The sequence below is a fragment of the Archocentrus centrarchus genome, unplaced genomic scaffold, assembly GCF_007364275.1.
Source record: "Archocentrus centrarchus isolate MPI-CPG fArcCen1 unplaced genomic scaffold, fArcCen1 scaffold_50_ctg1, whole genome shotgun sequence".
In the NCBI taxonomy this organism is placed as follows: Eukaryota; Metazoa; Chordata; class Actinopteri; order Cichliformes; family Cichlidae; genus Archocentrus; species Archocentrus centrarchus.
The window spans coordinates 2035437-2062766 of NW_022060273.1; the positions used below are offsets into that span (position 1 = coordinate 2035437).

Here is a 27330-nt window from a genome sequence, read left to right on the forward strand (position 1 = left end):
TCTGCACAGTGGACATAACATAGAGAGCAAATGTGGTGCGTTGTTTTGAGCAGCAGTCAGCAAGTCGTCAGTATACCGGCTATGTGACTTTGCGTCCTGGCTTTGCGCACCTAAAAATATCCCTGCCCAAGTACACCGATCAAAGGGGGTAACAACACTAGCGAATCCCGCCCCGCCATTTAACCTAAAGTCTCTCAGAGGAGGAGCATGCATTGTGAGCAAAGGGCCCGCGGCTTCCAGAGCTGTACAGAGGAGAGGGAAACTGGCTCAGGTTACAGGGACGAGAGCTGGCGACTCGCCTGTAGCACATAGTGGGATCGCTCAGAGGAGAAGTAGCGAATGGGACAAACGGAGCGGAACGCAGAGGAATAAGACTGTCCATAAGAATCAGGAACACCACTGACTGATGGCAAGATACAGAATGTCTCGTTTTTTAAGGTTGATGTAGTTACTCATGTGGACGCAGTAAGATAGTTTGAAGATATCTTAAAAAAAACTGCAAAAGTGCCCCCAGTATAAACAGCCTCTTATAAACTTCAACGTTATAGGTCGTTGGGATTTCTGCTGCGCAACTCTTCATCTGATGAATATAGGGATTTTCTTGTGGATCGAACCAAAATTAGATGTTTAAAATGGAACAGGAGCAAAAATGGGCAGTCGCTGGTAAACCAGGTGAGAAGAGGCGGACTGGCTTGGAGCAGCAACAGCGTTTAAAACAGCCGTTGTGGAGAAACTGGAGAGATTTGTCTTGCATGACGATTTGCATTGTGGTATCTGTGCTGTCTCTTGGAGTTTGGATCGTGGTTTTTGTGCGGACCTCGGAGCTGCAGTCCAGGATAGTAAGTCTGGAACAGCAGCAGCGAGTCGCACAGCTTTCCTCGTGGATGCGTTCTGTGGAGCAGGTGGAGCCTGTCATCTTGGGTCGACTGGACCAGATCCTGGAAGAAGTAAGAGTTACGCAAAAATTAAATATAAACTTTTTTTTTAAGTCATAGCGTGTGGTTTTGGTTGCATTTTCACTGTTAATTCTCAGTGCAGATTTAGTCCACTATGATATTGCCTGGTCTACTCTGAAAAGGCATGCACCTCTCAAACTCAGGTTAATTTACCTGTTAATTAATCCTCATTTACCGGTAAACGCACCAAAAGTTGTCACAAGATACCCAAATTTGTTGTGGGAAGGAAAAAAGTAGAATCCCTCATAACTCCTCAGTGACTAATCTTGATGTGGAATTTTTTTTTTCATCTGAAAATAATTGTATTTTAAATTATTATTTATTTTTCAAGTTTTCAGTATGTTTAGAACACTGTTTAGGTGAATTGCGATATTCTTAGAAGGGGTGATATTCTTTAGAAGGTTTTTATTGTTGTGAGCAGACTGTGTGTGTATCCCAAGTCTTCATAGCAATCTCCTGATTCACTAGGGAAATGTTTACAGTTTAATCGGACAACTTTGTTTGGACTTACATGTTTTTGTTTCTTTGTTTTTTCGGATGAAGAAAACGCAGAGGTAATAGTAGAAACTGTCATGATAAAGACTCACCGAATTCCTCGTTAAGCTGTTCTCAAAGAAATAATGTGTACTACATTGTTTTTAAACAAAGACCTGCACATCCCTTAATTAAAATTCAACAGGTGTTAAACATATCATGTGTTTATCTTCACTGAGATAACAGTGTGAAGAGCTGTCCGTGACTTTTCACATCTGTTGCTCCTTAAGTTGCCCTCTGTGTTGCCCTTCAATTGACCACAGCTACACCAACAACTGCCTAACAACTTCCATGGTGATTGAAGTTCCACAGGGAGCCAACTTTCCCTTCCTCCATTTGCTTTAGCCAAACTTTTATCATCTCCCCCCACCCCCACTCAGGCCCCTCACACTAGGGCCAATATAATGCATTTAACAGGAGGAAAAACAGAGCACATGGTGCCTACTGCTGCGGCTGGTGGTAATGTTACATTGTCCAGACTTAGTTCATTTTTTTTTATCAGAGCTTACTTGTGATTTCTTGCAATAGTTTCTCTATGATAAGCCAATGACAGTGCTCTCAGTCCTGAAGTCAGGATGTGTTCAGGGCTGTAGCCAGGATTTTAGAAGTACTGAGGACACAAACCCAAGTCACCTAAACCCTTCAGCCCCAACCAAACGAAGCAGGCTACATACACAACTGTCCCACAGACCACCATCAACCCAACAGAAAATATTTTGTATTTAATCTAGTCTTTAGTCTGTCCATCATGAGCATTATTTAACACAGCAATAGCCGGGGTGGCTGTAGCTCAGGAGGTAGCGCAGGCCATCCACTAATCAGAAGGCTGGTGGTTCAATCCTTTGCTGTGCCAGTCTGCGTGCCAAAGTATCCTTAGGCAAGATACTGAACTCCAAGTTGCGCTCCAGTGTGTTCATTAGAATGTAAATGTTAGATAGAAAGGACTAGGGCTGCAACTATCAATTATTCAACCAGATAAGAAATAGTTTATATTAACAGTTCACCTGCATATTTTAACTTCCGTACTGCAAAAAAAATAACAGCTGAAATTCTCAGCACAGCGAACACAACACAGCAGAGAGTGGTAGAGGCATTGAAAAACACGTCAGTGATAATCCACTCAGTGTTAAAGGGAATCCGTCGCAGTGATGGAGAACTTTTTAGAATGTGAATTTTTTTTCGAACTCCTGATCCACACTTTGGTCCAGTATGTGGGGGTAATGCAGCTCTAAGCTGGTTTGCCCACCGCCATTAAACCCACAAGAAGAAGACGACAATGACGACAGAGAACTTTAATGCTGCCAATGTGAGTGAAACGAGACACCTGAGCACTGCAGAGTTTAAATGAAGCACGAAGCAACAAATTTGCTTCGAGGATTTCTTATAATCAAATTATTCGAGTTACTTGAGGAATCGTTGCAGCCCTAGAAAGGACTAAGGTGTAGCAAGAAATTGTTGGTGTGGATTAGGCATGCTGTACAAAGCATTTTGAGTGATTAAGTAGAGTATTAAAGCAATATAGAAGAGCCAGTACATTTACAATTTGAAGTAGACCCCATGTCCTTATCTTGCTAAAGATGGATATCAGTTTTATTCCAAATATAGCCCAAGAAGGGTGTCAAATTCTGGAGCCATAGTATTATTAAAAAGAAATCTTGGTATAACAGAATTACATACAAAGCAAGTGATTTCACTTAGGTTTTTGTCTACTTTGAGAGAAATGTTTTCCAAATTCTACTTTTATTAAATGATATAAAAGTAGTTTAATTCTTGACACAACCATCTTTACATATGAAAAATTCACAACCAAAGTCTATATATTGTGATATATAATATGAATTACCATTCATAAGACAGATGTTTTAACTCCTTTCTCATTGTGTCACATGGGGAACTTATTTGTATGGACCTCTTGTGGTGTCTAATGATCATCCATGTGCCATGTGGTACCATGATAGGATGCTGCCTGTGCAACGAGTCCAGTCGTGACATTTCCTCGCTACTAAATATTCCACAGTGAGTGGTATTATAACATAGTGGAAGTGATTGGGAATGACAGCAACTAAGCCATGAAATGGTAGGCCACGTAAAATCACAGTGCGGGGGTCAGTGGATGCTGAGGCACATAGTGTGCAGAGGTCACCAACTTTCACTACAGGCCTTCAAACTTAGCTCAAGAACGGTGTGTAGAGAGCTTCATGGGATGGGTCTTCATGGCCAAGTAGCTATAACCAAGCCTTACATCACCAAGTGCATTGCGAAGTGCGGGATGAGGTGGTGTGAAGCGCGCCTCCACTGGACTCCAGAGCAGTGGAGATGTATTCACTGGAGTGACAAATCACACTTCTCCATCTGGCAATCCGATGGACCAGTCTGAGTTTAGCAGTTTTCAGGAGAATGGCACTTGTGAGACTGCACTGTACCAAGCTTAAAGTTTGGTGGAGGGGAGATTATGGTGTGGGGTTGTTTGTCAGGAGTTGGGCTCAGTCCCCTAGTTCCAGTAAAAGGAACTCTTAGTGCTTCAGCACATCATAACATTTTGTACCTTGTGGAAAGCTTTCCCAGAAGAATTGAAGCTGTTGTAGCTGCAAAGGGTGGGCTGACATCATATTAAACTATGGGTTAAGAATTAGATGTCACTCAAGTTCATTTGAAGGCAGATGAGCAAATACTTTAACAATAATATACTGTATCTCAGACAATAGGCAAGGGTTGGGTTTTTATGGTAAATAGACTGGTATTTATGTAGTACCTGGCTACTCTGTTGAGGATTCAAAGCACTTTATCATCTTTTTTTTTAACCTATTATCTATTGTATAGGAACATTTTGCTTGAAGGGATTTCATGACAAATAGTGCCTCCATATGCTTAAAACCTCTGTGCTTTATCCTTGTCACTGGTTGCCAGATTTGGTTGTAAGCGCATGCTTTGGTTTTGGTCTCCGTACAGCACAATAGTAGCAGATCTGAACAGGATTCCAGGAAGCTGCAAACAGTGTTACTTGCTTAACAACATTAGGATGAGAAACTATCAGAAATGAACTTACCCTAAACCTTTTTTCTTTTTTGGGGGGTGTGGGGGTGGGGTGGATGTCCCCCCTGGTTGCAGCCCTTAGGCTAACCATATCCCAACCTCAGCTCCTTAATATCTTTTGATGATACACATATCTCTTTTGATGACTCATAACTCAAGGTCATGTCAGTGATGAGCTGTCAAATAAGGTTGAATCTCAATGAAAGGACAGTAATTAACTTAACTATGCAATGACAGTTCAGTATAGGAGTTGTCCTTCCTCACATATGATTTAAAACAAAAAACAAAACAACAACAACAAAACATTCAAAGATTCTGTTTCAGTGCCTGTACCTCCAGGGGGGCCCAGTGAGGAGAAGCTCTTTCCAGACGGGCCTGGGGTGATGCAGGTTGTCTCTTTGTTTACCACTGTGTGTATAAATAGTCATTATTAATGGGACATAAGCACAGATGTGGCCTTCTGTAAAGAGAGAGAGAGCGAGAGAGAGCGAGAGAGAGCGAGAGAGAGCGAGAGAGAGAGCGAGAGAGAGAGAGCGAGAGGGAGAGAGAGAGAGAGAGAGAGAGAACAAGAGAAAGACATCTGTGGTACTTTCACCCAACACTGTCCAGAATCAGCCACCCTGCCTCCTTCAGTGATGACCAGTTTCCCCTGTAATGGAAAATGTGGCCTGTTCCAGGAGACATGGCCCTTATTGTTATTCCAGTCAAATTTGGGGTGCATGCTGTTCAAATCTTTTGTATCTGAGTGGCAGCCAATCAGAAGAAAATTGGCTTTAAGGGAGCAAAAAGGGAGCTAAAACAGCATGTTTCAAACAGTGAATGGGGGTTGCAGAAAAGCTCAGCATAGAACAAATAAACATTAGTTTGTACTGTAAATTGTGCAAAGCTCCTCTGGTAGAGTCAAAGAATAAAAATATAAAAATAAGCATAAAGACACATGAAGTTGATATCCAAAATCCATGTAAAGGGAGTGAAAACTAATTCTCTGTAAAATGGCTACAATTACTAAGCCATTAATGCAACAGTTTTGTTAAGCCTGTTGGACTAAAGCTGAAATTCTACACTTCAGTGACAACTCTATTATCTTAAAATCTGCTATTGTGGTGTACAGAGGCAAGATTACAGAAAATTTGTCCAAATATTTATCAACCAGACTGTAATTAAGATCCAGTAGACTGTAGGAGAATATTTATGAGAGGAGTACATTTAAAGGGAGTAGCAGTCCTTGAAATGTGGTGCTTATATTTGTCTTCCTCTGACTCTCCTGCTTTTATGACCTTTGATATGGTCAGAGCTGACTGCTATAGATGAACTGATTCTCCACTCTGCATTATCTTCATTTTCTAGCTTAGAAACTGTGTTTTCCATTTTGTTGCTTCAGCCCTACCAAAATGTTCAGAGCCGAGTGGCTGCATTGCTCTCTTAAACCTGCTAAAGATTTCTCCAGTTGCAAGTGGGGTCTGCCAATATCAACCAAATAAATTCCTGGAAGTATTCATGAATAATATAAAGTGGACTAAGAGAATTTTGTGCCTGAGAGTGCAGTCTTACAATTGCTTCCACATGAGAGTTTTGAAGGATGAGAGTGCTTAAGTTTGGAATCCTTTTTTTTTTTCAGGGCAGTCTTAGACTTTTTTGTGTTTCATGGCTAACTCTGTACTTAAGGAATAAAACACTCATAGAATGCCTGCAGGACACACTTTTTTTTTAGTTGTTGTTACAGTTTTATTGACATTTGACTTCTCCCCAATCATTTTGTCCAACAATTTCAGCTATTTTTCAGAACAGCCAATCTAACTAACATCCTGCCCTGTTTGACCAGTGATTGGCTAGAAATCAAGAGTTTCAAATAAGCAGGATTTAAACTTATCTTTACATGCAAGGTCAAGAAAGCTTTAACCTTTATATAGCAGCTTTAGTTATGTTCATGCAATACATTTGACTATTCACAAGATAAAGGGTGGATGACTACTGTAAAGTGGATGCACCAAATGCACTACATAGAATTCCTCTGCTTAGTAAGCAACACCAGTGAGACTGAACCCGTCTAGGGGCCCGGAGCGCAACATGACTGAGAACACCATTCGCCCCCCAAGACCCAAGCAGCCACACAACAACCGTCTATGCAAATATATATACACAAAGCTTTATTGGTTCACAGACAGATACACAGAGCGATTCACATCAGGGTGAGCCCAGGCCAAAACAATAAACAAAACGGGAACTAAAAACTACCGTGATCCGGCGTCTAACCTAAACCAAAAAGAAACAAAACAAATGACACTTGCTTACCTCCCTACCTATAACAACACAGGAGAAAACTGAAGAAACAAACTGGCGGCTCACCCCTACCCACTCTGGAACAGAACATATGTTTAGTATGGTGGCTGGTTGAACGCTTGGGGACACAAATGATGCTCTCGGGTCCGCGTGGTCCCTCCAGCCTCCTAAGTAGGGCGTGTCCCTCTATCGCAGCCAACCGTCAGCAGGCGGGAGCACACCGCACCAATCGAACCCGAGCACCTGCACAGACAAATTAGCATATAACAGACACACCCACACACAATACCCTTACAGACGTAACACTGTGATGTAGAGAATGTACTTGGATGGTTTTGATTTTGGTCAGGGTCAAAAGACAGTCAGGCTTTTGTTGACTGAATGGGTGAACTATCACACTTTGATACCTTGAGAGATATGAAAAAGTATTCACACAGGCCATGTGGCAAACAATAAATTAAGTCATTTCTAAACACAAGATTTAAGGACCACAAATTTTAATCTGAGCCCAAGAATGTTGCACGAGTAAAAGTGCAACATTTTTGAGACAATAGAAGTTTTGCTCTTACATGTTGTCAGATGACGACTTCAAAAAACTTACGTAATCCCAAATTGAGCTTTATTTTTCCCTTAATGATTCCCCAGAGGTGGGGATCCATTCTGTATGGGAGGCTTTAAAAGCTTTTATCCAGAGTAATATAATCTCATTCATCTCTTATTCCAGGAGGACAGAGAGGCTGAGACTATCTGAGATTACAGAAGAATTACGCAGTGTGGATGCAGCCTTTGCTGCCAATGCCTTCTCCACACTATATAATAAACATCTTCAGCTTCACTCAGAATACAAGCTTCTTATGACACGTAAAATCGAATTACAACTGAGACAGTCCAGGCTGCGTTCCTATGAGCAGGGTGACAAAGCTGGGAAACTTTTGGCTCACCAGGCCAGATGTGACTGTGCCTCAAGGCTAATTCCAAAAATCAAAGTCCCTTCTGGTTACATAGTTGCTGATCCCATTATTTTATTTTATTTTATTTTTTTTTAAAGCCTGTCATGTCTGGCTGTTTTCGCAATCGAAACGATGATCCGAATGCAATGATGTACCAAACATATTTGCTTTTACAAGAACAGCTCTATAAGTTTTCTATAGGCTATTCTTGTTAATATTTGTATTTTTATTTTTTATTTAGTTATTTATGCCAGGCCTGACAGGCAATAAGGAAAGGGATAGATAAGAGGGGGGAAAAAATGGGGGGGGGGGGACAATGGGGAGAAAGGAAAGAAAAATACTCAAAGATATACACACATACACACATTCACGTCTACACAAATGCATATACATATACACACATACACACAATTTTGCTGTTTGCAGTAATGTGTGTATGCGCCTCTGTCATGGAATGTACTCAATGAGGGTAAGAACTGCAACCATGCCCCCTGCGATCCAGAGGCAAATAGGAAAGGACCCAGGGGACCCAGGCCATCCACAGCCCTCTAGGAGCTCAGAAGACCTGAGGCCACACATCCTGATGGCAACCGAGTGCACACCCCAGCAGAGGAAGGAGGGAGACCCTAGACGGAGCCCCCACAGCCAAAGGGCAAGAGTCCAGAGAACCAGAGGCAATGAGCAGCCCACCCCCCTGCAGGCCGGTACCCCCAGCACGAGCCGAGCATGCAGGCCCCGAGGCCCCAAGCGCCCAAGAACCGCCCAACACCCAGCAGAGCACCCCCCCAACGCAAGGAGGCCCAAGCCACCCCCAGGCCACAGCCGCCAAGGGAGCAGGTGAGAAACCACGCCAAGACATCCGGCCACATACCCCGGGACACACGGGCACCCACACCCCAGGGGTGGCAGTGACAATCAGTGGGGAGCAGCGTGGAGCGGTAGGGAGGGGTAACTCCCGCCCCACCACAACTGTGTCCCACAGGTGCCAAGGCTCAGCAAGCCACAGACCAAGGCCCAGCTGTCCACACACGCACACATGCACGCACACATGCGCGCACACCCACACGCACACATGCAGGCACACATACATGCACACATGCATGCACACACACACACGGATTCCATACATGGACCCCTAGTGTGTGAGAGCGGGTGCCAGCACAGAGCCAGCGGCAACCCAGGGAAGCAGCCAACCCAGCCCCGAAAAACTAGCCAGTCCCCACCCCAGGCAGGGTGCAAGAAACTGGGGTTTGAGAAGTCCCGCCCACCCTCTCCTCCCACCCAATGTGTGTGTGTGTGTGTGTGTGTGTGGGGGGGGGGGGGGGGGGGTGATGTGAGTGTATGTAATGAGAAGAATGACTGTGTGAAAGCTATGGTGCTATTAAAATTGGAGGGACAGATGTAATATGAGCACTGAATAACAGCGCCCATCCACACTGGCCCCCCATGGCCCTCAGTGTCTAAAATGTAAATAAAATTGAGGAGCAGGCAGCAGTGAGCAGCCAAGTGGCGCCACCTCAGCAGCGCCACCCATTAACCATTGTGTGACACACCTACCCCCCCAAGGCCCTATATGTACTATGATGTGTTGTGAACTGACTGATTCAATTAAAAAGCAGGAGTGGGACATCAAGCAACACAGCGAGCAGAGCCGAGGAGGTGGCCATACTCACTGGAGCACGAGCCCCCCTCCCCCAAAAACCTATGTGTGTGTAATATGATGTTTAACTGAGTGGGAGGAGGGGAAGGGTCAGGATAAATATGACCGGGAGGTAGAGGACTACTAGCTCACTAGACACCCCAGTTCCCTACACCCAACCGCAGTCCAGGGAAGGCAGGTCCAGGGCCTGAGTGGCCACACCCCCAGGACACCGTCGTACTCCAGGCCGGCACCCACCACCCACACTGCAAACACACACCCCACAGGCATACAAAAGACAACAAATATCACACCCACACACACAATTACAATAAACATCACACTCTCACTCTCATCCACACACACACACACACATACACGCACACACAAACACATACACACAGTGGTCCTTAGTCCAGAACCAACCGGCCCCATGTGGGAAACTGCTGCTCCCTCACCTGAGCGCCCCGCACCCCCACAGGGAGGGGCCAGCAATGCCAGCAAGACATCCCGACGTGGGCCAACCCACCCCATACAGTGGCGCACCCAAGGGGGCACAGATCCCATTCTGATTAACCAGACTTTTAGTGAACACTTTACAAACCTATATGCTTCCGAATCATCCATTTTAAACCAGTCAGATCTAACTATCTTTGACATATTTGACATTTCTGCAGGTCTTACCTGCCTTTTTTGGGGAGATGGGCTCACCTTTTTCCTATTTCGTAAAACAGAATTTTAAGAAGAATTCTCTTCTCTCCCCAGTGCTGGTCAGGGTGTATAATGAATTTCTTATTGTGGGCTCACTGCCCCCATCTATGTCCAACGCCACCATTTCACACTTGCTTAAAAAAGATAAAGATCCCACCATTTGTGAGAGTTATAGGCTGATATCATTGCTCAATGTGGATTTTAAGATTCTGGCTAAGGTTCTTGCCTCCAGTGTGCTCTGCCTGACTTAATAGCCCAGGACCAGACTGGCTTTATGGAGGGGAGGCACTCCTTCTTCAACACAAGACGGTTGATCAATGTTCTTTACTGTTATCCATCTGACTCTCCCGAGGTTATGTTGTCTCTCGACAAAGAGAAGGCCTTCCATAGAGTTGAATGGAAATATTTGTTTTATATCCTTCAGAAATTTGGTTTCTGCCCCAGGTCCATTTCCTGGATCAATCTTTTGTATTTAACTTCAATGGCATCAGTTCTAACCAATGGAACTCTTTCAACCCCTTTCCCTCTCCGGTGCGTAACTCATCACAGGTGCTCTCTTTCACACTTATTGTCTAATCTGGCAATAGAACCACTGGCCAGGTGTAGTTGAGGGGATCACACAATCCAACTCTGTTCATAAACTTTCCCTGTATGCAGATGATCTTCTCTTATATATTTTCAACCCCATCCTTTCACTCCCCTCGATACTGGAAATTTTTCAACAATTTGGCAAGGTGTTGGGTTATAAGTATGGATGGCACGATACCACTTTTTTATGTCCGATACCAGTACCGAGATTTTACATTTGGCTATTGCCGATATCGATACAAATCTGATCTTTTTTGTATTATTATTTTTAAAAATTGTTTTTAAATGCCTTTATGCAAGTCAACAGTTTCTCACACAACAAAATTGAAATCTTTTAGTTGTCCCACATACAAGACTAAGGACCAGGGGGGGCAGAGATTTTCAGGCAGTGGCACCAAAGCTCTGGAACTGTTGATCACTCCATCTCCATTTAGCTGACTCTGTGGCATCTTTTAAAAAGCAGCTGAAAACTTTTCTGTTTAACCAGACTTTCTGTTGATGTTATTTTTATTCTTTTTCTTTTAATATGGTAATGCTATGTTTTAACATGGTGTTTTATCTGTTTTTGATATTGTTTTAATTATTGTACAGCACTTTGTGGCTTTTTGTCAGTGTAAAGCACTTTACTTACAACAGTCGCTCTATCACCTGAATCCTGTTGCTTCTATGTGAGAAGGTGATTTATTGGCTTATGGTATGTTGCAAATTTCATTAGGGCTGCAACTATTGATTATTTTAACAATCGAGTATTAGTAGTATATGTATGTCCCTGCGTTATTTCTCTCAGGTTAACAAATTTTATACATGTTCCATAAGTTTAAGAATCCCTCTCATGCTACGGGGGTGGGAGAGGGGTTGGTAGTGCCTTATATGCCTGTTTTTTCTGAATACTTACCTGTGGACACATCAAAGGCCTTGATGATTATTTACAATATGTCTGGTTCCACATATCTTTTCATTGTTCCTTGTTTTTGTTTTTTTTTTCTCCTTTTTCTCTTTGTCTTTCCTCTTTTGTAATACTGGAAAAATTTCAATAAAGAAAATGACTACAAAAAAAAAACTCATGTCCTATATAAAATTCATTGTCCTATATATTTTTTTTTATGACATTTATAAGTAGCAAGTCTATTAGGATGTAAAAATGTATGTGCAACATTATGTAAAACTGTATATACATATACACCGTGATGTAAAAATGTAGGTTCATTTTAATGTTCTTCTGTTTTGTCTCATGCAGAAGCTTGCGGCGCGACTACCGAAAACAAGGGACGTGAGGGAAGTTTCCCATAGCTGCCTGTGTCCCCCAGGTATGTCCGTCACTATCCACTAATTCAACCATTTATTGGCTTCTCCCATTATGATGGATTTGACTTAATTCACAAAGAATTAAGTCAAATCCATCAGGTTTCTCCCTTTCTGCCAAGTCACAATTATTCAACACAAGAAACAGCTGCAATTGTACTGCAGCTTCATACATATCATCACTATCAGTTGTTTTGATATTGCCACATATCCCAACTGAGATACAACTCGGACAGACTGGCATTCTATTCTACCTTTTATGCACTTTTATTTGTGGGGCACTTAAAATAAATTATATAAAAAGGGGCACTTATTTTTTAAAGGGTTTTAAAAATTGCCTGCTGTCAAAGTTACAAGGTTAGTACTTTGGAGAGTGATTAGCCCTTGTATGACTAGAGATACTTTATTTTCTGAAAATGTGGATTTTCAGGCCTTGGTTTTAAGTGAACAGTCAAATCTGGTGTGTTCTACTGTGGTACAATGACTTGTTGTCCACCTGGAACTCTGCTCTTCTGCTTTACACATCAGGTAAAGCATCCTATGTGGCATCCACACAGGAAGCACCTAGCACTTAAAGCAACAACAGGCAAAAAATGCAAAAGAATGTGGGTTTCTTAAATTCGAGGTGAGGTATATTCGGAGCTTGGTTGGTAGCTCTGTGTTACATTATGTCATGATGCTTTAATGATGCCGCATCATTAAAGCACTTTTGGATAGAAATAGAAAGGACTTTAGTAAAAAATACCAAGGGTCTAATTTTTTTTTTCTTCTTTGCCTTTGTCATACTTGGTTAGTGACCTAAAATCTATTAGATGTTTGCTAACAGGAAGCTGAACAGAGGCCGTTACATACCTGAGATTGTCTGAGTATCCCCTTCAGTGTCTAATGAGAGCTGTTTCCCTGCTGCAGCACCCTAAAGTAGTCATTTATTCATATGTTAAACAAGGGGTGTGTCTGCATGTACATATGTTGACTCTTTACTTTATGTCATAGGGAACATATGTCAAGTTGGGAAAGATTCCTATAATTGTGTGCTTTCACATACCCAGACAACTCAGGGATAGTTGGCAGTTTGGTGATATGATGGTTTAAAATAAGTGGATGTGTGGTAAACCGGTTGATTACAAAAGCTCTGCAATGGTTCTGAAGTTCCTCTTTTGTTAAAACTACACTGAAAGGTGTTTTTAATAATTCCATTTATATCACTAAATGTAAACAAAATATCATTGTCCAAAAACCTGTTGACCTAACTGTAGTCAGCTTTTAAACCATTTGTAGCTGTGACCAGATCAGGAGGAATTGCCCTGGCTTTTGTGCTGCACTGAATTTTGTGATATATTCATGTACACATGGCTACAGAGCACCCTCCCGGTGTCCACCTGGTGCCTGCCAGTCAGGATCAACTGCATATCCGCTATATCCAAATGGCTGCCATGGTTTTGATTATTTTCAGGGCAGGGTCCCTGAGAGGCAGAACTCTTACACCTAGATGAAAACACTGCAGACACAGCTCTTGTTGTTTAATCCAAGATACAGACATTGAATTAATAAAGATAAGGAAAATGGTTTGATGATTAACACTCAGGAAATTTGAATGTAATTATTAACACCAAAAATGTTTTGATATATTCTAATGGTGGGGCATAAGGACTGACAACATTATGAATAACATATATAATTTATAAATAAAATTAAATTTCCTGAGCAAATCCATGCTATACATAAAATTAAAACTTTTGAATTTGATGAATTGATATCCTTTTTCCAAGGTAAAATGATTAAGATGGTTCCTTTTTTTGATAAAAGTTAAGATGAAAATATGTGTGTATAGATGACTGTGTAGACAACATAGTTCTTAAAACTATATGTGTGTGCATGTGTCATGGGTTTGTGCATTTCACTTGAAGGGCATTCAGTTATATTCTGAGCTGACATGTTTGTGAGCAGGCTGTTAAACTGAACTTTGAAGGTTGCTAAAAGTAGAGCAGCTGAATGTGAGCCATTTCAGGCCTAAAAGCTGCCACAGAGTCTGCTGTCTTTCAAACATGTTTAACATGACAATGAAATAGATCAATAATATCAGTCTAAAAATGTGTGCAGCATGCATGCTGTTTTAAGTGGATGGAGATGAATCATTAGACACATTGCTAATGGCTAAAAGGGCCTCATAATCTGTGTATTTTTAATTATACATAATCACCACATGGTCTTATGAGGGTTTGGTTTTGTGGGACAGTTATTTTTCAGTAAAGCTAATGAGTTGTTTCAGGCATACACATGGAGTAGTCTGACACTGACATACTAATATGTTTTACTCACTTTTAATATACTCATTATTATAACATTAAAAGTACTTCCAAAACATGCTGTATTTCCTCATGGGGTTTAATAATGGTGGTGTCTAAGGGGGCATCCAGACAGAAAGCAAGTTGCAGTGATTTGGTCACCAGAGACCACAGAAAATCAATGATATTCAGTGACTTCAAACAATGATGGACAAAATAACCACTGGCGGTGAGAGGTGAGACACTTTGGTATTGTTTCAGCTGGTTGAACGCCTCCCCATTTCTGTAACTGGCACACCTCCAGCACCTATATAGATGGTGACTAGGGCTATGGTGATCTCATAGTTGGTACATGACACAAACAACATGGTGACCATAAAATAGGCTTAATGATCTCAAAGAGTGTCGGGTCTCTCATGTCAGGATAGAGACTACTCTCTTTAGGCAGAAATGTTTCATCACAGCATAAAGATGATCACTAACAACAACTTTATATTGATTTGTAGTGAACCTTCACTCAAAGGGTACAAGTGACCCCCCCACCCCCCACCCCCCCAAAAAAAGATAAAAAAACATAAATAAATAAATAAATCACAGTAAAATCACGAGTCATCTACCAAACAGAAGGTCGTGGGTTGATCTCTAATTCCTCTGGTCCAGATACCAAAGTATCCTTGGGCAAGATACTGAACCCCAAGTTGTCCTCGATGTTCCATCGGAGTGTGAGTGTGTGTGAATTAGAAAATGCTTAGGCATAGACAAAAGCACTGTATGAATGGGTGAATGGGAGCCAGAACTCTGACACCTAGAAAGCACTTTGAATGTTCAATTGAATAGAAAGACACTATATAAAATACTAGTCCATTTACCATTTACTTGGCCACCAAATGTATCATGCAATTAATTTTCTCATCTATCCAAGACATCAATGTGATTGTTTGACTTTAGGAAAGTCCTCTCACTCTTAGTTTGAAAGTTCAGGCACTGCTAGCCAGCTTACTCCAGTCCTTAAATCTTTTGGCCTTTTGTGTAGCAAGTCTCTCATTGTAGTGCAGGAGAAACTCTTACTCCATGTTCTTGGACTGCATCTGGTGACAATAGTTCTAAGATCTGCTATGGAGATCCACTGAGAGCTGGAGGGGCACTCTAACCAGAATATGAAGCAGGTCCAGAGCTGGTGTCCAAATACTGTAGCTCACTGAGGCTGCAAAGCAGTTCAAGGAATATCGCTGCAGTCCATGACAGTTTAGTTCATCCATGGGATGAGGAACTTATTAGGGAGGCGCCTTATTGCTCTGTTAGTTTTTTTTTTCCTCACAGTGTGTGTATATGGTATTATTTAATAATTTATTTAAATAAACATTGTGGTATTTCTTTCAGGGTATGAAAACAACAACAAAAAACATTTAGACAGTAGCTGATCAGTGATTTTTGTTGACCCTATTAGTAACCAGTGAGACAAATTCCTGTTAGTCTTATCCTTAAGGTATTCATTTGATCAATGTTTAAAAATAAGATCTAACTGGGTAAGAAACATGAACACACCAATACGACCACTAGTCCTTCCTTGCAAATTTTAATTACTCATAAAGAGGTTTTTACTGTGAAGTTTTACTGTGAAGAAAAACAGCTGTCCTTCAATTGAAGAAACAGAATAAAGAGTTCAAAAGTTCAAAAAGCAGGGACCATTGAGTCATTACAGATTGCTGTTTTTATTTATATTTCTTTCAGGAAAAAATGCCACATCGTTATGCATTAATATTGTTCTACAGGAAAAGTAAATATACATTTTGCAGCTTGAAATAAGCTTGCAAAGGTCTGTTTAGTAATGATCAAAGGAAGTTTACATCATTATCACATAAACAGAGCTCGGTGACTGCCTGTGTTTCTATATTTGTGAATGAAATCAAGTCATTGTTGTGTGTTCAGGATAAAGGATACACTGTTACACAGGTGGCTGTGCAAATACATGAGTAAAAGTTTATCAAGGACTGAAGGACCTTTCCTGTCGCTTTTGTGTCAGCGATCTAACCAAGGCCTGTGTTCCCAAAAATATAAGTATTAATAAGGTATATTTAATGTAAGAGCATCACAACACTTACTCAAGGTTTGGGAATGTTGGGAGTGTCACAGAATGTAAATTCTTGTCTTTTGAATAAAGGCCTGTCTATGCTGGCTCATTACACTCTTAATCACAAATGTGTTCCCTCCTGGTTTAATAAAAAGTTCTGCTCCACTGCTGATCACCTAACAAATGTTGCAGTTTTTGGAGACAGCTGACAATCCAAACTGGACCCTTGTTTAAATTGCTCAAGTCTCTGCACATGCCCCCTCTGCCTTCTACTAAAATCAAATTAGTCTTCTAAGCACTTAAGCTTAGAAAGAAGTGCTTGTATGAATGTGTGTGATTAAGGCATGTTGTGTAAGTGCTTTGAGTGCTCAACATAGAGCAGAAAAGAGCTATATAAGAACCAGTGTATTTGCTCAAAGCCTTATGTTTTCCCATTTTTCCTGCTTCTAACACATCAACACTCAGGACAAAATGTCCACTTGCTCCCTAATATATCCCACCCACTAACCATGTTAAAGAGATAATCAGTGTTGTCTATTCCACCAGTCAGTGGTCATAATCGGTGTACACACACTGATTATATCAGGACATTTATAGTGTAAACTGTATATGCCAAAACTTCAAACCCACTATTATGTTTAGATAGTAAATGTTTCCCACTTCAGTTGAGTGAGTAGTAGAAGTGCTTTGGTTGTTAGTTGTTACATCAAAGATATTTTTGCTGCATTGCTATATGAAGTGCAACAGAAATCCACCCAGCAGGCAACAAGTTTCCCATTTCAAAAAGCTACATGTGTGTCACATATCATGTAGACCCAAATACCTTGAGCTCTGATTTGGACTTGCCATGCCATTTGCTGCAAGTCATTCCCTTACTCTCTTTCCCCACATTTTCTGTTTCTCTCTGTAGCCAGTTTGAAAAATAAAAATTTTTCCATATTCACTGAAATGACATTAAAGTCTAGTTTCTGAAACTTGACTTGTAACATATGGACTCGTGGAGGAATAACAAAAAAAAAAAAAACTGCATACTAAAGCATATCTATGTAACTTTTTCCAGCAAAATTGTCTCAGTTCTTACACATTTACTGATAATTCTAGGGGGATCTCGAGATGTAAATATCATACTGGATAGGACAGGAAGGCAACCTATGAAGACAAGTCTATGAAGGAACAATGTGACTTTTTTGTTGCTCAAAGATACAAACTCCAGATTGAGGGCCTCTGGTGCCAAAACTGCTGCCAGAATGGTGGTGCAACTCAAGGGCAATTGGATCTCAGAACACTCAGAATATTCCCAGCAGTGTGACTGCTGACAGACCTCTGATGTCCACAGCCAGGGATCAAAGAAAGCTCTGTGTGTGTGTGTGTGTGTGTGTGTGTGTGTGTGTGTGTGTGTGTGTGTGTGTGTGTGTGTGTGTGTGTGTGTGTGTGTGTGTGTGTATAAAGTAAGTAAGTAAATGAATTGGTATTTATATAGCACTTTTTTTGCTCTGAGCACTCAGTACTGGGGTATAATATATATATATATATTTTATATATATAATATATATATATATATATATATATATATATATATATATATATATATATATATATATAACACAAACACTCTCACACTCCAGTGAATGCACTGGGAGAACCTTGGGCGTGGTATCAAGGACAGTTTGAGACAGAGCACAAACCTCTTCCATGGAAGCTAATTCAGGGGAATTTATGGGAATTGTACTGGATTTTGTATATATTAATTTTGTTTTTTTGTTCTTTTTAAACATACTTCAAGAAGATTACACACACATTATATAGGAGCAGATAATGGATTGATTTGTAAATAATTGGACATGAATAACTTGAGCTTATTATATAATATGGTACTACAGCAATGACGATGACGAAATTATTTCGTTGACTACCCTTTTTTTCATGACGATAACGAGACAATGACGAGATAAACATTGCTCTTTGATGACTAAAAGATGACGAGGCGTCAGTGAGTTTTCATTGATGAGACGAAACTAGACGATAAGATTAATGGATGTTCCAGCAGTCATCCAAAATGCATGACGTCTGCCTATTGTGCTTGTAATCTGTCAGTCAAAAGCTAAAACCTATCAGTACTGCTGCTGCATCCCATCTATATTTGGTCACCTCCATTACTTTAATCCAGGGGTGTCAAACTCAGTCATAGGACGGGCCAAAACTGAAGACACAGTCTGAGTCGTGGGCCGAACTGGATTAAAAATAATAATTTTAATCAGCAATATGAATTTGAATGGCCAAAATACAGTAAGTTTTTCCTCAACACATTAAATAAAATATAAAATTATATTTTTCTTCAAAAATAACATCGGGAAAAATGAATATATTTGAAGCTGATGAAAATTTGCAAATTTTTCAGGTAAAGAAACGGAATGTCTGCGCTTCACAGAAAAATGCTGCGCAGTGTGTCCAGTTTCTCAGCTAAAAGCACAGCTGGAAACACAGTGGTGGAGACCTGGTCTGATTTTTTTTTTTTTTTTTTTTTGGCAATCACATGCGTAATCACGCAGTCCCGTCCCTGAAGCTTTTACTTTACTTTTCATGTAGTTGACAGAATTCCTCGGGTAGCTCATTGCACCTGTGTATAAGGCATGTCTCCAAATAAAGTTTATTTAAGTATTTAAGTTAAGTAAAGTTTATTTATATAGTGCTTTACACTGACAAAAAGTCACAAAGTGCTGTACAATAATGAAAACACAATATCAAAAAAAAAAAAAAGATAAAACACCATGTTAAAATATAACATTACCATATTAAAAGAAAAATAACAAAAATAAAGTCTGGTTAAACAGAAAAGTTTCAGCTGTTTTTTAAAAGATGCCACAGAGTCAGCTAAATGGAGATGAGTGGTCAACAGTTCCAGAGTTTTGGCGCCACTGCCTGAAAAGCTCTGCCCCCTGGTCCTTAGTCTTGTATGATAAACAACTAAAAGATTTCAATTTTGTTGTGTGAGAGATTGTTGACTTGTGTAAAATTGATCCAGGCATTTAAAAACAATTTTTTAAAATAATAATACAAAAAAGATCAGATTTGTATCGGTATCGGCGATATCCAAATGTAAAATATCGGTATCGGTATCGGACATAAAAAAGTGGTATCGTGCCATTCCTAGACAATATATAGCACACTTGTAATAATAATGGTTACTACATTTAAGTTTTAAGTTTTTTTTTTGTTTTCAACTGATAAATCATTAAGCTGACCTTGAAGCCCTAGGTGGATGTAAAGCATATTCTAATGGATTGTGAGCATGACCCCCCCACCTTACAACCATACAAAGTTGAATCAGAATTAATTCAAAACTTTTTGAACTATTGTGTTTACAGACAGAATGACACACGTATGCAAATGCTACCAAAAACATAACCTCCTTGGTGGAGGTAATAATAGTACAAAACTTACTTTCTCTTCATAACATGCTGTATAAGTGCTTTGAGTGCTCAGACTGAGCAGAAAAGTGCTATATAAGAACTAGTCCATTCATTGAAATGTATCATACCTTGTGATTTATGTTGTGATTTAAGTGGGTCTTACATGAGGATAGAAACAAAAAGTCTGAAAGAGCAGATTAGTTTGCCTGTAAAAACGTTTCACCATCTGACTCCTCCACCAAGCTTATGCAGTGGAAAAAGAGCTATAGAGAAATAAACACTGTCCTGACAATCATGCATTGTCCCCACCAAAAATGTATCCATGTCCAGATAGACACAATGGAATGAAAATTATCACAACGTTAAAACAATGGGAATAATAGGGAAACATTCTAACAGTTCTTCTTGGGATTAATCATGCAAAATTAAGCCCACTGCTAACCTTGTGGTATAACTAACCCTCCAACTTGTTTTTTTTATTTTTTTTATTTAACTGCCTGCCCTTTAGTCATAAATTGGTTAATACCTTTGCAGTTCTTTCTCCAAAATAGAAACTACTGGAGCTTTGTGAAATGGTGGATTCTGAAACTTTAATGGAACAATATCTACTCTAACTGGTCTTGAATCTTGTTTAGAATAAACTGACACTAGCCTATGATTTGTAGTAAGAGGCTTAAGATCTGTTTAACTTTACATGAATAAAGTAAAATGATATCAGTCATCCAGGTAATCCCTGGATCTTGCTGTTTAATTTAATCCTATATGAATTTGATTTTGCTGTAGCTATATTTGCAGATTAAAAAAAACAAAAAAACAAACTGTGTTGCCGTTGAAAACAATTTTCTGATCTCTGCAGCTGATGGGGTGGTTCTCGGGGTCACAAGACTGTTATTTAAGGAGTAGTCCAATGTCACCTCTGTGCTGACAGGAAGCGAGCAAGGCAGATCCCCTTCCTTCACTTTTAATAAGTTTACAGCACAGCTGCCAGTGTGTAGCCATACTTGCAGGAATGAGGCAACCAGAGGTTAAGACAGGATGTCGACAGTTATATGCACGAAAAAAAAAAAATCTGTTGGACAAACATTAAGAAAATCTGTTGGATAAACATTAAAAGGTCTATGTCCAGGTTTCAAACAGTTATGTATAGTCAACCTCAGTTATCTATATTACAGTTGGTCAAATTTTATTTGTTAAATTAATATGATATAGTCTTAATATTTCATTTATGTCAAGTCTTTATAGTTAAAATTTAACTAACGGCTAATGACACGTCACTATACACGTAGGGCAACGGGGGGGCAGACATGTTCCCCAGAGGGTGGGCAGTGGGACTACTGAAGTGGCCCCACTCTACTTCACTGCTGTCTGCCTCTCAATTTTATCTGCACCTTAGACATTGAGGGTTTTGGGGGGGAAGGTGTGGCTGAGCACTGCTGATCGGCAGTCGGGTGCTCATCATGCATCTGTCCCCTCAATTTTAATAGTTGTCTAATTTTCAAACAGACATACTCATTTTTTGCACCTCATACACTCACATATTCCAACACATGCACCCAACATTTCACCATCCAGATGAGTGGGCAGGGGAGCAGGCGGGTCTTCCCACACCCCTGTTTCCTGCACCCAGCCCAGTGTGTGTGTGTGTGTGTGTGTGTGCGTGTGTGTGTGTGTGTGTGTGTGTGTGTGTGTGTGTGTGTGTGCATGCGTGTGCAGGTATGGCCGGTCCTGGGTCTGGGGCTTGCTGTGCCTCACCCCCTGTGGGACATGTTTGCTCACTACTGGTTGTTGCTGCTCACCAGGGAGGTGGTCTGCTTGGCGTCGGGCAGGGATGAATGACCTCTGGCAGGGTCAGCTGCCCATCATTGCTGGTTCTCTGGGGCTCTTGCCCTTTGGCTGTGGAAACCCCAGCTGGGACCTCCCTCCTCCTTTTTTGGGGGTTGGGCACGCAGCTGGCAGGTTAATATTTAGTTAATCTTAAACTACACTTACAGATACTTGCTGTACCATGAGCTTACTTCTGTTGATAAGTGCATTTTATACATCCCTCTTCTATAAAAATGCTGTTGGACCCGCAATGCAAATCTCTGGGTCAGAAAATCAACTTGAAGGTTTGTGATTTAACAGCCAGATATGGCACTGTGGCATCAGGAATTGAAATTAGTAAAATGTCACATAACAAAGTACTTAAACAGGACTCACCCATTCAGTCTTTAGTGCTTTGAATGTGTACTGCCTTCTAGTTCCAACACCAGGCAGATGGTAGCTGTAATACCTCAAAGGTAAACTTATCAAAGGTTGTTAGGTTGTCACAGGTATCAATGTTATGAGTGTTATAACAATGTACAAACCCAATTCCAAAAAAAGTTGGGACACTGTGTAAAATGTAAATGATTTGCACTTCACTTTAACACATATTTTATTCACGTCAAGTTCTTCCACACAAAACTGGCTTGTCCATGTCGTCACGGACCTTGCTTTGTGCAATGGTGCACAGTCATGTTGGAATAGGAAGGGCCTATTCCTAAAATGTTCCCACAAAGTTGGGAGCACAAAATTGTGTAAAATGTCTTGGTATGCTGAAACCTTAAGAGTTCCTGGAACTAAGGGGCTGAGCCCAACTCCTGAAAAACAACCCTACACCATAATCCTCAATCCACCAAACTTTACACTTGCCATAATGCAGTCAGACAAGTACCGTTCTCCTGGCAACCGTCAAACCCATATAAGCCCATCTGATTTCCAGATGGAGAACTGTGATTCACCATTCCAGTGGCGTGGTGCTTTACACTACTGCATATGATACTTTGCATTGTGCTTTGTGACGTAAGGGTTGGATACAGCTGCTCGATGATGGAAACCCATTCCATGAAGCTCTCTATGCACTGTACCTGAACTAATCTGAAGGCCACATGAAATATGGAGGTGATTGATTCTCAATTTGTGGAGCAGTTAGATCTTTTTCTACTGTCAACAAAATTTTTGGCACATTAATGGAAGGTTTAGCCAAAGACTTCCTCATAAACATGCAGCTAAGGAACTGACCATAAAATACTCAAGTATGTGTGCAAAACAACATTTGTTTATACTGAATGAAGACCACCAAACACACAAGCACCTCAGCTTCATTTTCATAGTCAGATGTTATTCCAATGAATAGCCAAGTTGTTTTCCAGATGGTCCTGAAATCCACAGCAAAACCGCTTAGAGCTTACAGATTTCAGTACTAACATTAATGTAGGTTGTTCTGGTGTTTATCCAGCATGCTCATTCACATTATGTGGGGGTTTTTTGTGTGTGTTTTTTTACTGGCAATTAGCACAGATCTGAAACCTAGGAGTGGAAAGTTCACAGCTTCAAACAAATTGCACTTGGTGACTTCACACTTCATTCATGTTCACACATTTTTGTGAACATGAATAAAGTGGCTTTGTGTTAATTCCTGTATGACATTTGTGATTTCACACAATTACTACCATAACAGCAGCAGCTTGCACAAGCCCTTGTTTAACAGTAAATTAAAAGTAATAACAATAGATAATAAATGAAACATGAGTAATGATAGCAATTAATGTTTTGCTTCAAAAAGTCAGATGAGCTTCAAACACTCTTGATGAGCAGGGGTTTCATATCTAGTCTGAGAAATTCTCCACAATATGATCTGTTTCATCTGAATCTCTGAAGAAACTTTTTGGAAGATATTTTACAGTACTTTAAACAAAAAAAATGCCAGTTCATTTCTATTTATGATACATTATCATTAACTCATTGTCTGCCAAGGCATGGACCCTAAAGCACCTCTGAAGATGCACTCTGGTATCTGGCACCAAGATATTTGGAAAAGACCTGAGCCTCTAAATACAATCTGTTCTTGAGTCTTTCCATCAAGACAGTTCAAGCATCAGTTATTTCCTAATTTTGAACTATTTCTACTTATTTCAACAGCCAAAGAACTAGCTCTGGCCAGGAAAACTGGTTTGAGATTAGCACAGAAACTTTACTGATCTAAAAACAAGAACCGCTTACATTAGGGGCTGCATCACGACCTATAAGACCAACTAAACCTTTTAACCACTACTTAAAAAAGCATACCTAGTGTATTATCTACTCTGGGTTAGCTGTGACTTAGGAGGAAGAGCAATTTGTCCACCATTTGGAAAAACTAGTGGCTCAATCCCCAGCTTCTCAAGTCTGCACATTAGAGTGTTCTTGGGCAAGACACTGAATTCCAAATTATCCCGCCCACTGATGTGTGAGTAACAGGGAAACCACAACTGCCAGTAAGACTAGAAATTTCTAGAAAAGTACCAATTTTCCACAATTTGTCTTAAAAATTAAAAAATGTATGTTGTTTTAAATAGTGCTTATATTTGTTCTTATTTTCCTTAGTTGAAATATATACATCAGTTTGTCATTCTTTCACAGCATTTTACAGTGTAACAGCAAAGCAAACAGAAAAATGGCAGCAGGCAAGGGCCTACACCAGGGATCCTCAACTCCAGGCCTCGAGGTCCAGTGTCCTGCAACTTTTAGATGTGTCTCTGCTTCAACACACCTGAGTCAAATATAGAAGTCATTAGCAGCGCTCTGGAGAATGACTGCATACTGAGAAGGTAATTTAGCCACTTGATTCAGGTGTGTTGGATCAGGTACACATCTAAAAGCTGCAGGACACTGGCCCTTGAGGCCTGGAGTTGAGGATCCCTGGCCTACACTAATGTTAAATGTAAGACAGTCGATTGTCTCAAAGCTTCTGGATATTTTTATGCAGAAATTAGCAATCAGAAATGAGCCCTAATGAACATTTCCTAGTTGATATTAAGGTAATTTGTTGACTCAAAATATACAAGCAGATGAATATCACAATATAATATTATATGGACTGAGAATTTTTTTTATTAAGCTCATTTTAAATAATCAAAGTAAGCCTGTAGCTGAAACCCCCCTTTTTTGTCCAGTGCTAGTAATTACATGCTTAAAGGGTAATGGGTTATTTCCTTGGTGGAATCAGATAGAACCTCGTACTGTGCTGGGACCAACACCTAGTTCTTTATACACCCTATCACCATGTAGGAAATCACTGTGTTACTGTGTCACCACATCAGCTCTGGAAAGCTAATGCAGGTCATTAAGATACATTTCTTTAATAATGGCTGTTTACAGGAAACACCAAGCCAAAACTGATATATTGCTGTATATAAGTTGTCAAGAGAGTGAGCTATCACACAAATACACAGACACACACTCCCATCTTGGCATAATACAGTCTGTGAAGCCAAGGTTGCTTTATTCCAGGCATGCTGCAGGTATCAGAGTGATTTAGCAAACCCAGAGGGAGCATGCTCTTATATTAACAAATGTGGGCAGCCTGCCAACAGCATCATGCTTCTGATCATTTTTAGGAATGGAGTTGAGAACCAGAGCTTTTTTCGAACTTCAGCTGGCTACAGCAGTGCCAAGGTGGATTGTAACCCAGCCATTCTCATTGTGAGGCAACAGTGCTAACCACTATGCCACCATCCTGCTCAATCACTGCATTCTCTTTTTTTTGTTTTTTTGTTTTTGTTAGGAAGCCACCTCGGGGTGTGTGTGTGTGTGTGTGTGTGTGTGTGTGTGTGTGTGTGTGTGTGTGTGTGTATAAGTAACCAGATAACACTAGCAAACTGATAAGCTGCATCCATAAACTGTATAGATTGTAAGTGCACATTCTGTGTCACAGGCTATATTATTTGTCAGATGATTACACTAAAAATTTCTTTTTGTGTCAGGTTATAAACATGCTTTTGAGTCCTCTAAAATTTGGGTATTTTAATATGGAAGTGTTTGGGCATGTTGGAGGAAGACTCAAGTGGCCATTAGAGGAACAGTAGTATTTGGCACTTTCATGTTGGCGTTAGGGTGCAACGTGTGTTGGGCGTTGGCCAAGGGTGGCAACCCTGGTGGACCGATTTCCGGCTGTTAGAACATGGAACATCACCTCTCTGGTGGGGAAGAAGCCTGAGCTAGTGTGTGAGGTTGAGACATACTGGCTAGATATACCCATTGCCTGGGCTCTGGAACCAGTCTCCTGGAGAGGGGCTGGACTCTGTTCATGTCCGAAGTTGCCTGTACATTGGAGTTTTCACCGGTGGGTGAGTCATTTGCTTCCCTGTTTCTTCAGGCCAGGGAATGGGTTCTGACTGTTATTTTTGCTTATGCACTGAATGACAGAGTACCCAGCCTTCTTGGAGTTGCTGGGTGGGGTGCTTGAGGATACTCCATCTGGTGACTGTCATCCCACTGGGAGACTTCAGCACTCACGTGGGCAACAACAGTGATACCTGGAAGAGTGTGATTAGAAGGAATGGCCTGTCTGATCTTAACTCGAGTGGTGTTCTGTTATTGGACTTCTGTGCAAATCACAGTTTTTCCATAACGAACACCATGTTTGAACATAAGGATGTCCATAAGTGCACATGGCACCAGGACACCCTAGGTCACAGGTTGATGATTGATTTTGTAATCATATCATTAGATCTGCAGCCGTATGTTCTGGACATTTGGGTGAAGAGAGGAGCTGAGCTGTCAACTGATCACCACCTGGTGGTGAGTTGAATCAGGTGGCGAGGGAGGATTCTGGACAGACCTGGCACATTTAAATGTATAGTGAGCTATGCTGGGAATGCCTGGCAGAGATGTTCAGAATAGCTGGCTCTCTCCCTCCAGCTGTAGTCTTCTACCTCCTGGTCATATATGTCCTTCCCCTTCCCCTCCTCCCATTAAATCAAACAACACAGACGTAGGGTCTTTTTTTGGGGGGGGTGGGGGGGCTTGTGCCACAGTGAGTATGGCCACCTCCCTTGGCTCTGCTCGCTCTGCTGCATGATGTCCCACCCCTTCTTTTTAATTACATCATATGGCTCACATCACAGGTGTGTCACACAGTGGTTAGTGGGTGGAGCTGCTGAGGTGGCCCTGCTTATCTAGTCACTGCTTCCTGCTCCTCAATTTTATTTACATCTTAGGTACTACAAAATTGAACACACCTGCTCCCTGTGCACACCTGAGACCTAGTAACATTAACGAGTCACATGACATTTTGGAGGGGAAATGACAAGCAGTGCTCAATTTGGACATTTACAGTTGTAGGGGTATACTCACTTTTGTTGCCGCTGGTTTAGACATTAATATCTGTATATTGAGTTATTTTGAGGGAAGAATAAATTTACACTGTTATATAAGCTGCACACAGACTACTTTTCATTGTGTCAAAGTGTCATTTTGTCAGTGTTGTCCCATGAAAAGATATCCTTAATTATCTGCAGAAATGTGAGGCGTGTACTCATTTTTGTGATACACTGTACATGTATATGTGAATTTGTGTATGTATGTTTATCTACCTCTCTCCTATTATTCTGTTTTCTACACTTTTCCCCCCCCTTTTTTTTCCTTTCTCTCCCTATCTCTCTTCTTATACCCTTTCTTTCCTGCCTGTCAGACCTGGTGTGAATAAATAAAATAAAAACTACAAACATTAACAAAAATAGCCTGTAGAAAACCTATACAGCTGTTCTTGTAAAAGCAAATATGTTTGG

The 27330-nt window shown here is 40.7% G+C and overlaps 1 protein-coding gene across 1 annotated transcript in view; it reads left to right on the forward strand.

The window, feature by feature from the left end:
* Positions 1–222: 222 nt before the first annotated feature.
* The window catches only part of col13a1 (collagen, type XIII, alpha 1), a 200298-nt gene continuing 173190 nt past the window's right edge, over positions 223–27330 (forward strand). The window contains exons 1-2 of the mRNA XM_030725212.1: positions 223–947; positions 11929–11998. Of these exons, the coding sequence (XP_030581072.1) occupies positions 624–947; positions 11929–11998 (394 nt within the window). The 5' untranslated portion in view covers positions 223–623. The remainder of the gene's footprint in view (positions 948–11928; positions 11999–27330) is intronic.